The 12,990-nt window shown below is 38.8% G+C and overlaps 1 protein-coding gene across 15 annotated transcripts in view; it reads left to right on the forward strand.

The window, feature by feature from the left end:
- Positions 1-12,990, forward strand: part of MACF1 (microtubule actin crosslinking factor 1) — a 329,515-nt gene that overhangs the window by 159,161 nt on the left and 157,364 nt on the right. For all 15 annotated transcript variants that reach the window (XM_064372195.1, XM_064372194.1, XM_064372199.1 and 12 more), the window contains 9 exons: positions 243-381; positions 1,045-1,238; positions 2,262-2,424; positions 3,445-3,528; positions 6,797-6,904; positions 7,102-7,200; positions 8,400-8,552; positions 8,849-8,937; positions 10,479-10,614. In XM_064372195.1, coding sequence (XP_064228265.1) covers positions 243-381; positions 1,045-1,238; positions 2,262-2,424; positions 3,445-3,528; positions 6,797-6,904; positions 7,102-7,200; positions 8,400-8,552; positions 8,849-8,937; positions 10,479-10,614 — 1,165 coding nt within the window. The remainder of the gene's footprint in view (positions 1-242; positions 382-1,044; positions 1,239-2,261; positions 2,425-3,444; positions 3,529-6,796; positions 6,905-7,101; positions 7,201-8,399; positions 8,553-8,848; positions 8,938-10,478; positions 10,615-12,990) is intronic.

Below are 12,990 nucleotides of genomic sequence, written 5' to 3' on the forward strand. Positions count from 1 at the left end.
GTGCCTTTCCTCCATGAGTCCACCACATGTGTGCATGTTCTATTGCCACTTAGAACTATATTTTGAATTGGCTTAAATTGGCAGCACAGAACCCATGTTTACTTGTAGCCCTGTCAACATCTAAAAATGGTGACATTTATTTTGGTCGTTATGTTTTATGAACCTCTCTATAGCACTCCAGGTATATAACCCTGCTCCCAAAATTCATGTGTTAATGAAGGAATGTGAATTTGTCCCCATAGGTTAAAGACAATTGATGTTATAGTACGGAGCATACAGGATGCTGAACTCTTGGTCAAAGGTTATGAGATTAAGCTGAGTCAAGAAGAAGCAGTACCGGCAGATCTCTCAGCTCTGGAGGCCCATCGGTCAACATTACGGGTGAGTTGCTCTGAGTTTCTTAGGAGGATGCCTTAACATAGTCATTGCTTTGGGTTGGCAGAGAAATGCAGTTTTGGATGGCATGACATTTGCATTTGAATGAGGCAAAATATCATATTCAAAGAAGGGACTGAGAACTGTGTCTAGCTAGAAAGGGAAGAGAAAGGACTGTTTTTCTATTTATTTTTTCCCTTTTCACCTCAATAAAATCATGGCTTAATTGGATATAGTCAGTGGTTGTGCCGTAAGTTTATAAAGCACTTAGCTGTTATCTAACTTGATTCTCACAACCCACTCTGTGAGATGGACAAGAAGAGATTTTATCTCCATTTACAGATGAGAAAACCAACATTTAGTCTGGCTAAATGACTTATCTTGGTTTTATAGGTTATAAGTGGTGAAGACAGGTTTCAAACACAAGTTCTCTGAATGTTTCTCTACAGAGGAACGGAAACCTGCCCGTGGCATCCCAGTGTGCATCTTTCTGCATCAAGAAAGCAGAGACCATGACCTGTGTAGGCAGTCCTGGTACAAACATTCCACGGCACAATCACAGATACAATGTGGAATTAGCTGTAGACAGTGTCCTTGTTTCCTACCTTAGTCTGGCTCCTTTTTAGCATGGAAAATATACAAGCTGTTTCTGTACTTATGTTTCCATAGCACTGGCTTAGTGATGTGAAGGACAAGAATTCAGTGTTTTCAGTCTTGGATGAGGAAATTGCCAAGGCCAAGGCAGTGGCAGAACAGATGAGTCGTCTGACATCAGAGCGAAACCTGGATTTGGAGCGCTATCAGGAAAAAGGCTCCCAGTTGCAGGAACGTTGGCACCGAGTCGTTGCCCAGCTCGAGATTCGGTTAGTGGTGTCCTCACCTTTTTTTCCTATTAGAGTTCAAGGACTAGGTCTAAAACAAAAACAGAGTTATATCTGTACATTTATATTTAAAGGTAGAAATGGATAGGCAGGGGTGGAAATTTTAAAACCATGTAAATTCTGGACAAGGTAAGTGAGTCAGAAAGGTGAGATGTAATGCTTCTCCTGTGTCCCAGGTCTTTTCTAGTTAAGCCATTGATGACAATGGCTTTCTGGAATATAGACTTGAAAGGTCATCTGGTGATCTTTTCTCAAGACATTGTAGTTCTTGTTTTATTAGCTTTGCATCCAAATATGAGCCATTTTTTATAATGGGGCTATATAGAATTTCTTGCTTTCATCTCATTTGCTAATTCAGTAACTTTTCATCTCTGTTACTAGAGATCCTGCTTCTAATGACAAATATAAATAGGAAAGACAGAAACTGCGCCTTTTGGAGGCTAAGCTGGTAGGGAAATATGTAGGGAGAGGAGCTTAATAACTCATATAAGTTTTCATTCTAATCGAAGTACTATCACAAAGCTGGTTAGATTAAGAGAAATGTTATGACTTACTGGAAGTAATAGGAAATAACCACTATTTTTCACTTCTCTCCCCTCTCTGCCTTGAGAAATTATAGTGATTTATAAGTCATAGCTGTGGTATACTGACAGGTACTCTGTCATCAGGGAATAGAACTGTACAGCCAGTACTACCTTATTGTTCACTCTGGTAATTCTTGGCAACCTAGGTGAAAAAATTTGACAAGGATTATTGTGGGATGCTAGGCCACAAGGCAGCCTCCAGGGCTAGCAGGGCACAACTGGTTTCTAGTCATTTTATTGACCATTGGGCACTGGTACATGCATAGGTCTACTCATCCTTGCATCACTGTTCCCCATAGGTAAAGATGGATGATTTGTGGTCAGGCCCAACTGGATGCATGGGTTAAGGAGGGAATTGCCTCATTTACTTTATTGTATTTGTACCAAGGTATCTGATAGCAGTTTCCCTTTGTTCTTCCAGCCAATCTGAGCTAGAAGGAATCCAAGAAGTCCTGGGAGATTACCGAGCCTGCCACGGAACGCTCATCAAATGGATTGAGGAAACCACCACTCAGCAGGAAATGATGAAGCCAGGCCAGGCAGAAGATAGCAGAGTGCTTTCGGAGCAGCTCAGCCAGCAGACAGTGAGTGTGGCAGTAGCTCTGGTGGGAAGAGTTAGAAATTTTAATTTTCTTTATCATAAAAGAAAATGATGTACTAGCAATTAAAGGTTCCTCCAAATGGAAGATATTCCAAGTTCCCTTTTCTTAGAGTGGTTTGAACAGGATGGTCCCAAGATACTGGTTTTGCATTTAGACAAAAGAGCCTGTAAGGTACCTTCAGTTCTGAGTTTCTGTAACTGTATTGAAACGACTAGATGGACAGATTAAAATTATCTTTATTTTGTTTCTTTATATTACATTTTATTTTACTAGGATTAGATGTGGGGTTTTGAAAACCAAGGGAAAGCTGTAAGTAGAAGAAAATGATTCATTTTAAGCATTTTTTTGTTGATATTTTGCTTTATTTTGTTTTGTTTAGCATTATGATTAAGAGTATGAGATCTGGAATTGTATTGCCTGGATTCCAATCGTGGCTCACTTGTCTGCTATAAGCCTTTGAAAAAGTTACTTACCTTCTCAGTGTTCTACTTCCTTATCAATAAAATGGACGTAGTTTGTTATTTATTTAACCTACCTTATAAGATTATTGTTCCTAGGATTAACTGAAGTAATACATGTAAAATACTTAGAATAGTGGTTCTCAAAGTGTGGACCTCAGTCTAGCAGCATCAGTATCACCTGGGGACATGTTAGAAATGCAAGTTCTTGGACTGGGCACAGTGGCTCATGCCTGTAATTCCAACACTTTGGGAGGCCAAGGCAGAGGGATCACTTGAGGACAAGAGTTTGAGAACAGCCTGATCAAAGAAGAGAGAGCTTGTCTCTACAAAAGATTAAAAAGACAGAAAAGTACAAATTTGTGAGCCCAAAGCCACTGAACCAGAAACTCTGAAGGTGAGGCCCAGCAGTATGTGCTTTAACCACCCTTTCCAGCAATTCTGATGCAGCTAACGTTTGAAAACTACTGCCTTAGAATGTAGTAAATGTTCAGCTATTTCAGTGGTGGTAATGACAATGATAATGTGATATTTTGCTTTCTAGGATCTATTTGCAGAAATTGAGAGAAATCAGACAAAACTGGATCAATGTCAAAAATTTTCCCAGCAGTACTCTACTATTGTAAAGGTAACTTTACCACATCCTAAAAAGAACATGAATCATCACTAGCTTAGGGAAACCTGCATCTTCACTGTAGGTTCTGTTTCTGGACAAATTAAACAGAGCTCTCATGCTAGATGCTGGCCTGATCCTTCAGTTAAGCAAATGTGTATTTCCCGCAACCCCATGTTTGGGGATGCTTGGAGAAGTAGCAGATGTTGGCTGTGATTTGAGGAGTCTCCATTTGCGTGACCATAGGCCTTTTAAACTTAACATGGCAAAAGCAGAATGTTTGAGTTTTCTTCTTAAATATGCTTCTCACTTGTCTTTCCTATCTAGGAAATAGTATTGCCATTTTTTCCTAGTTGCTGAGGCAAAAAACCCAAGAGTCATCCTAAAACTCTTCTCTTTGCCTTAAGCTTTATATCTTCTGTTGGCCTTGCCAAATATGTCCCAAATCTTACTACCTCTCAATATCTCCCTTCTATTTCCATAGTTCATATCTAAGTGAAGACTCTTCTTTAGACTACTACAGAACCCTCTGAGCTGGTCTCTTGCTTCTGCTGTGGCCCCCACAGGCTATTTTCCCACACAGTAGCCAAAATCGCCTTTTTAGAACATGTTGCATGTCATTGAACCTTAGACTCCATTGATTACCAGCTACACCATAATTTTCTGCATACCAAAAAGAGGAAAAAGGAAACTCTGCCAATTATGTGACATGCCGTTGATTCTAAGATATATTCCAATTTGAAAGACTAAAATGTGGAGAAAATGTGTACCTTAGAATAGATGAAATATGGTAAATAAGATCATGTCACTCTCCTACTCAAAACTGTCCAAAGCCTTCATATCATAGTCATAATAAAATTCTAAATCCTTACATGGTTCATAAGGCCATGAATGATTTATCTCTCCCCTATTTCTCTTAGTACATCTTTAAAGAAAAATGACTTGAGGCCAGGTGCAATGGCTTATACCTGTAATCCCTGCATATTAGGAGGCCAAGGCAAAAAGGTTACTTGAGCCCAGAAGTTTGAGACCAGCCTAGGCAACATATCAAGATCCCATCTCTACAAAATGTTTTAAAAATTAGCTGGGTGTAGTGGTGTGCACCTGTAGTCTCAGCTCATCAAGAGGCTGAGGTGAGAGGATCGCTTGAGCCTGGGAGATTGAGGCTACAGTGAGCTTTGATTGTGTCACTACACTCCAACCTGGGCAACAGAGCAAGTCTCTGTCTCCATAAAAAGGAAAAAAATAACTTGAGGCCAGGCACAGTGACTCATACCTGTAATCCCAGCACTTTGGGAGGCTGAGGCAGGCAGATCACGAAGTCAAGAGATCAAGACCATCCTGGCCAACATAGTGAAACCCTGTCCCTACAAAAAATACAAAAAAATTAGCTGGGTGTGGTGGTGCGTGCCTGTAGTCCCAGCTACTCAGGAGACTGAGGCAGGAGAATTACCTGAAACCAGAAAACACAAGTTGCAGTGAGCTGGGTCAAAAGGTCAAGACCATCCTGGCCAACGTGGTGAAACCCTGTCCCTACTAAAAATACAAAAAAATTAGCCAGGTGTGGTGGTGCATGCCTGTAGTCCTAGCTACTCAGGAGACTGAGGCAGGAGAATTACTTGAAACCAGAAAATGGAAGTTGCAGTGAGCCGGGATTGTGCCACTGCACTCCAGCCTGGCGATAGAGCAAGAATCTGTCAAATAAATAAATAAATAAATAAATAAATAAATAAATATTATGTATTTATTTGTTTATTCTGTGACTCTCACTAGAATATAAGTTTCAAGGGAGCAAAGTTTTTCCTGACTTGTTTCTCGATATGTGTGTTAGCACCCAAAACAATGGCAAGTAGATAGAAGATGCTTAACAAATACTTTTTGAATGAAGGCATTTCTTTAGTTAATAACAGAACACTCACTGTCAGAAAGAATTGAGTTCAAATCCTTCACCATTTTCCAGGCTTACTTTGAGTACACACATAGCCTATGTTTCTGTTACTATAACTATAAAATGAGAACAATAATACCTCACTGAGTGATTGTAAAGATTAAATGAGATAATGTATACATAGGACCATGCCTCAAACTTAAAGTATACTCAGTAAGTGGTAGCAGTTGCTTTGATTATAATTATTTTAATGTTGTTACTATTATTATTTTTTATGGGTTCCTTCACAAATTCATTCCTTGTTTTCCTTCTACCCAGAATTTTTTTAAGTAGACAGCAGAAGGACGTTTTAGGCAAAGGAATTGCATAATCCCAGGCAGAGACTAATGAAAATACATGATTATATGAGGAAATAGAGAGTATTCTGGTATAGCTAGAAAGCACAATGAGGAACAGTGACTGTGGAAAATGAGTGGTGAGATTGGGGCCAACCCATGACAGGCCTTGTTTCATTGTTTTGGCTTTGTCTTCTATTCTTGCTTCTCAAAGTGTTGTTTTTGAACTGATAGCATCAGTATCACCTGAGAGCTTATTTGAAATGTAGAATCTCAAACCTGCTTAATCAGATTCTTCATTTTAATGAGATCCCCCAGATAATTTGTATGTATGTTCATGTTTGAAAAGCTCTGTTCTAGATCATTGAAAGCTTTTAAGCAGAAGAATGATGTGATCATCTTTGGGTTTTAGAAGAAGTATTCTGTTGGAACAATAGAGAATAAAAGATGAGACTAGAAGCAGTGAAAGTACATAAGAGGCTACTGCACTCATAAGGCTACTTCATGTGTGAGATGAAGAGGGTGGACTAGGGCAGAACTTTCAGTATTGAAGAGGAAGTGGCAGAATAGTATGGTAAAATGAGAACACTGGTTTAGGGATTAGAAGACTAAGATTCTAATCCTGACTGTGTTACCCACTCAGTTATTAGGGAAATTCCTATCGCCTTTCTGGATTTCACTTTCCCTATAGATGAGATGAAAGGGTTGGTCAGACTGCAACTAAAGGCATCAGCAAACTTGACCCACATACCTGTTTTTGTATGGCTCATGAGAAAAGGTTGAAAAGAAAATCAAAAGAATAATATTTTATGATGTGAAAATTATATGAACTTCAGTTTTCAATGTTCATAAGTAAAGTTTTATTCCAACAGCCATACTCTTTCATCTATATATTGCCTATGGCTGCTTTCACTTATAATGACAGAGATAGTATGAGTTTGCTAGCCTCCAGCCTGAATGGTCACCAAAACACTTCCAGCAATAAAAAGCTATGATTTATTACATGATGTATGTGAACTGTAAAACCCTGAGTAACTAGCAAAATTTCGTCCTTTCTTAGGACTATGAATTGCAACTGATGACATACAAGGCCTTTGTGGAATCACAGCAGAAATCCCCTGGCAAGCGCCGTCGCATGCTTTCTTCTTCAGATGCCATCACTCAAGAGGTGAAAGGGTGGGGGAAGGAAATACACCAATCACTGTCTTCCCTTAAGGAGAGATTCATTTGCCTGGGCCTTAAATTTTGATTTAGGGCTCACTTTTCTATTGAACATGTGACTCCATGAACATTTCCTCTTATTTTTGACTATTTAAGTTTCATTTCTGGAAGATGATTTATTTAAATTGTTCTTTTGAACCATAGTTCATGGACTTAAGGACTCGCTACACGGCATTGGTGACTTTAACAACTCAGCATGTGAAATATATCAGTGATGCTCTCCGGCGTCTGGAGGAGGAGGAGGTGAGGACAATTGGGTCCAAAATCAGGTTGAAAGTATAGTAAAACATCTTAGCCAGCATGGTGGTGTGTGCCTATTGTGTCTGGTACCCAGGAGGCTGAAGTGGGAGGATCACTTGAGCCTAGGACTTTGAGTTCAGCCTGGGTGACATAGAGAAATCCCCTCTCTACAAAAAATTTTAAAAATTAGCTGGGCATGGTGGCACATGCCTGTGGTCCCAGTTACTTGGGAGGCTGGGGTGGAAGGATCACTTGGGCCTGGGACGTTGAGGCTGCAGTGACCCATGATTGTGCCTTTGCACTCCAGCCTGGGCAATAGGCTGTCTCAAAAAAGCCCAAAATATCCCATGTACCCCATAAATATATACACCTACTATGTACCCACAAAAATTAAAAAAAATTTTAAAGCCAGCAAAAAATTATATGTTATATATGTAATATATAAATAAATTATTATATAATATATATCATTTTGGGAGACAAGGAAATTAGGATACTATGTATAATTATGACTTTATTAAAAACAAAACGCTGTACTACAAAGACATAATATGGCATAGAAACAAGTTTATGGGTATCTATACCAAATTTATGGGGAAATAAGATTAAGTTATATATATTATGTATTTTAGACTTGTTTGAGTTTGTAATGAGCATGTCATATTTTTGTGATTGTAAAAATCTATCTTTGTATATCAACCTCTGTATATCTTTGCATATTCAACCTCTCTTATAAAAGAAAAGCTGTTAAAACATTAACCAACCACATTTTGCCTTTTAAATTAGCAAGACTTTCTTTATATCCATAGCTACATAATATAGTATCAGCCAGCTTCAGTCTCTTCTCCTCTTATAGATTCACCTGTAAATCTAAAAATTATGAAAATGAATCAAGATGCTATATGTGAAGAGATTTTTAAAAAAATTGTTAAATAATTATTGAGTACCTATTATATGTAAAACAGTGGTTTGTTTGTATTTTTTTAGAAGGGTATTAAACCTAGGTATAACAAATTTAGCTCACAACGACCTGTGAGCAATACTGTAGGCTGGCTAAACTATACCTGGGATTATTTTCACAGCCTCCTTATTTAGGTAACTTTAATGTCTGTTTTTAGGAAGACTTCATTTAAGAAAATGTGAGGTCATGCCAGCCTAATAAAATACATTGCTAGAATATTAATTTTCTGTTTCTATTCTAGAAAGTGGTAGAAGAGGAGAAACAAGAACATGTGGAGAAGGTTAAAGAACTTTTGAGCTGGATGTCTACCCTAGCGAGGAATACACAAGGAAAAGCTACCTCATCCCAGACCAAAGAATCAACAGACATTGAAAAAGCTATTTTGGAACAGCAGGTGAGAAGAAGGCCCATTTCTGTTTACCTGGGTAGAATAATATGTGATAATACATTAGGTGGACTAGTAGAAGTCACATGTGGACCATTCCAGAAGTGATTGTTACCTGAGTAATGTTAACTTAAAGAAACTTAAGAAGCAATCTTGTTTGTACTTGTACCTTTTTATCAGCTGTAGCTCATTGGTGATAATAATTTCACCTAAGCTGCATATTTTCTCTAGGATTAAAAAAATAATAATTTTTTACTCTTAATTATTGGGTGTTGAAGCCTTTTCTCTTTATATCTACCATGTAGGTTCTGGCAGAAGAGCTGACAACCAAGAGAGAACAAGTCTCTGAAGCTATTAAAACATCACAGATATTCTTGGCCAAGCATGGTCATAAGTGAGTATTAAATGAGAGATTATGGCACATCTGGGGCCCCTGTTCTATCAGGCTAAAACTTAGGGTCATAATGAGATTTCAGACTGGAGAATTCAGGGCAGCCAGATTATGGGGGACTCCGTAGTTCATACTGAGGAGTTCGCATTTAATTTGTTGGCTATAGGAAGGGATTTTAAACATGATTGTGTTTTGCTTCTAAAGGTTGCTAGAACAATGCTATAAAGGATTGACATGTGGTGAGAATAGAGGCTGAGAGGCCTGTTAAGAGGCTATTCTGACAATGTAGGCAAGAAATGACAAGGAATGGAGATGAAGAGACTAATATTCAAGAGATATTAAGGATAACGAATCTATGGGTTTGGTTATGCATGAAAGCATCACATAAAGTGACAGAGATTTGAATTATAAGTGTGTTAGAAACCATGAAGGTAGATTACTCAAAAGGGCTTTTCGGGGCGTCTCAGCCTGTTAAGGAATCCTCTGTGAAAGAAAAGGAAAATTATGAGTGATAACTCAGAACCCAAGAGAGAGCAGAGTTCCCAAAAAAAGGAGAGAAGTTCAGAAGTCAAGAAAAGTTGGCCGGTGGCTCGCGTCAGTAATCCCAGCACTTTGAGAGGCCAAGGCAGGCGGATCACGAGGTCAGGTGTTCAAGACCAGACTGGCCAACATGGTGAAATGCTGTCTCAATTTAAAATAAATAAAAATATATATATATTTTTAAAAAAGATAAAAGAAAAATTGAGAAATATCCGCTACATTTGGCAAGTTAGAAGTCTTTGGTGCCTCTGGTAATGGGGTCAGATTTAGTATGGTGAGGAGCACGTTGGAGGCAAGCAAGGTGAATCAGAACTGCTCTTTCAAGCAGCCAGGCCATAGGAGAGGAAAGAGATAATAGAGTCAATATTTAGAAATGGAATATATGTCAAGAGGCTTTTTGTTTTTTTTTTTTTTTGAGACGGAGTTTCACTCTTGTTACCCAGGCTGGAGTGCAATGGCGTGATCTTGGCTCACTGCAGTCTCCGCCTCCTGGGTTCAAGCAATTCTCTGCCTCAGCCTCCTGAGTAGCTGGGATTACAGGCATGCACCATCATGCCTGGCTAATTTTTTTTGTATTTTTAGTAGAGACAGGATTTCACCGTGTTGGTCAGGCTGATCTCAAACTCCCAACCTCAAGATATCTTCCCTCCTCAGCCTCCCAAAGTGCTGGGATTATAGGCGTGAGCCACCGCGCCAGGCCCAAAGTCTAAGATTTCAGAAGTGGAATAATTTCAGATGATAGAAGGGTCTAAGTTTGACATTTGTAGGTGGTGCTAAAGTGGAGATGAGGTCATTGGAACTACAAGCATAGGGGTGACATAGCATTGACATCACCATGACTTGATTTGAGATAGACAGAAAAACTGAGTGAAATGCCAAAGTCTCCCATGAATATGGAAGAAGATCATCCATCCAAGATGAAGAAGCAGCAATTTTGAAGCAATACACCAGAGTTTGGAGAATGTTTTTTTTTCCTAAAAAAGTTTTAATGCTTCATCTTCCAGGCTCTCAGAAAAAGAGAAGGAACAAATATCTGATCAATTGAATGCCCTAAACAAGGCTTACCATGACCTTTGTGATGGTTCCGCAAATCAGCTTCAGCAGCTTCAGAGCCAGTTGGCTCACCAGACAGAGCAAAAGGTACTTTTAGTTTTCATCTCCAAATATTGGGTGGATACCTTTTGAATGGTATGAAAGCAGCTTTGCTGATTGAGAGTCATGATCACTAGCTTTCCATGACCAATGTGACTTAATTTTTAACCTCACCTTAGCAGCCATTTGTCTTGTGTTTCTTTACTGGGGTTCCATGATGTGTTGGTCAGTCAAAAGCACTAGAAGACACTTACAGCTAACCCTTTAGACCTGGTTCACCTTTTTTGTGTTATGCCATTTTGTGGCAGACAGCAGTCAAGGATAACATAAATTCTGTATTATATATGATCACAGGGCAATAAGATTACTCCCTTGTGGCATTGTCACTCAAAAGTTGATAGCCAAGAGTTCTGGATAATGGGAAGAAAAAGCTGTGAACCTCTTCCCTCCATATGAGAGCAGTGAGAAATATTCAGTTTCAAAGCAAACTGGTAGATTAGTTTCACTGACTAAGACACTGGTTCCCCTCACCCATAGTCATCTCATCATGTGGCATCTTTACCAGTTCCCCTCCATGTTCAATTCCTGGACCATATGAAAGTCATCATAGTTCCTACTGGTTGTCCTAAGTTCTTCCTGGATACCTGTGCGTGTGTGTACACTTACCATATTATATACATGTGTCTCTGGGATATATATGTGTGTTTGCCTGCTTATTTCCTATGTTGTGAAGCAATGGCCGACTTATGTGGGGCAGGCCAAAATTAAGCTCATGTGACAGTCAAATTTGGTCCACATGTTGCTCAAAATGATATTCAGACGAAGCATGTCTTGATTCTGGTCCTTGGATATAAATTTTGTGCAGCAGAAGCTAGAGTTGTAAAGATCACAAGACAGAACAAGCTATGACTTGATGGTATATTTCCAAAAACAAAGTGCTGGTATAACATTCTCTATTTAAGGTAGCCCACTTCCACTGGCTTGTTGCTTCACCATATAAGGGAGTATGTGAAAAGTTTTAACAATTGCTTGCTGAGAACATCCAGTTCTCATTTTGAAAGGTTAAAAAAGAGGGGGGAAAATAAAGAAAGAATAAAGGAAAGACAAGCTGCCGAGCACCACTACATTGAGCATGATGTGTCTCCTGTACTGTTTGTGTGTTTCATGTGAAGTATTGTTCTGATTAACTGACATCCTTGCTTACAAGTTTCACTAACCCTTTGGAGTTTAAGCACAAATGCACAAAGGGAAAAGAGGACGACCTGTTTGGGGTTCTTTTTTGCAAAAACAAACAGTCGCATGCTGGACGCTAACACCAAGCTTACACTGTGTGTGTGATACGGCTGAGCTGCTCCATAAGGCTCTATCTTTTATCTGCCCGAGTGTGCCCTGCAACCTGGTAAGTAGAAGCCTTTTATGTTTTCTTTCCTCCTCTCCTTCTATCTCTTACGCTTGTTTAGGTCGGAATGTACATGTTTGGTAGGACTGAAATGAGTTTCTCTGGATTTCTTCCCAGCTCAGTGTTTCCTGCCTATCCTCCAATTGTGAGGATGTTGGAAGGAACAGTGTAGACTTTTCTCTTTGGCTAGACTCCAAGCCTTTCTTCAATGTCAGCATTGAGACTACATGAATCTCACAAAAGAAATGAAAAGTTCTCAAAGGAATGTTTTTTTTTTGTCATATTGTCTGTTCTGAATAGTCTTTTATGGATTTTCTAAAAGGAATTTTTCAGGTATCTTGAAATTTTTCAGGTATCATATTCCAGTGAGCTTTTTCCTTCAATTTCTTTAAAATAGACACGTAGTGAATTTGCATAATATGTGTTTAAATTATACAAATTGGACTGTCTATTCTTGGTCAGAAAACAAGAGGATAGGGAATAAATAATACTTTAAATAGTGTGGAGAAGTCTGTCAGCTATTCCATTCATCGAACACATATGTAGAAATGGAGATGAAAACCAAATATACTGTTCTTTCATTTGCTATCCATTCTGTATTCTTATTGTATGCACCTCATCAAACTTGAAATCCTCAGTGCATGTTTTTAAAATCTGAGGGGAAGTGGCTTAATGATTTTAAAGGTTTCTTTATTATTTATCCATATTTATCTCATGTTTATTGAATGGCAGCTACTGTTCCTAGACCTGCATGGGCAATGGATCAGCTGTTACAGAACTTACTTCTCACTGAGCTAAAATGGAATGCCATTATGTAGGAGGCAGGGAAGTGGCTGGAAATTCCTTCCACAAGATCCTCCATTAATAAGGTGGAAAGTTAAATAAGTAATCAGAATGTAGCACTGACCAAAGAGGGACAGATAAAATTATATACAGAAAATGAAAATAATGAACATGAACAAGAAGAGCTGAAAAGCTGGAGAGTAATAAAAATGATGAAGTGTTGTAAGTGGTTAAACACTTAA

Source organism: Aotus nancymaae, unplaced genomic scaffold, assembly GCF_030222135.1.
Source record: "Aotus nancymaae isolate 86718 unplaced genomic scaffold, 86718_ANA_hifiasm-v0.15.2.pri h1tg000007l, whole genome shotgun sequence".
In the NCBI taxonomy this organism is placed as follows: Eukaryota; Metazoa; Chordata; class Mammalia; order Primates; family Aotidae; genus Aotus; species Aotus nancymaae.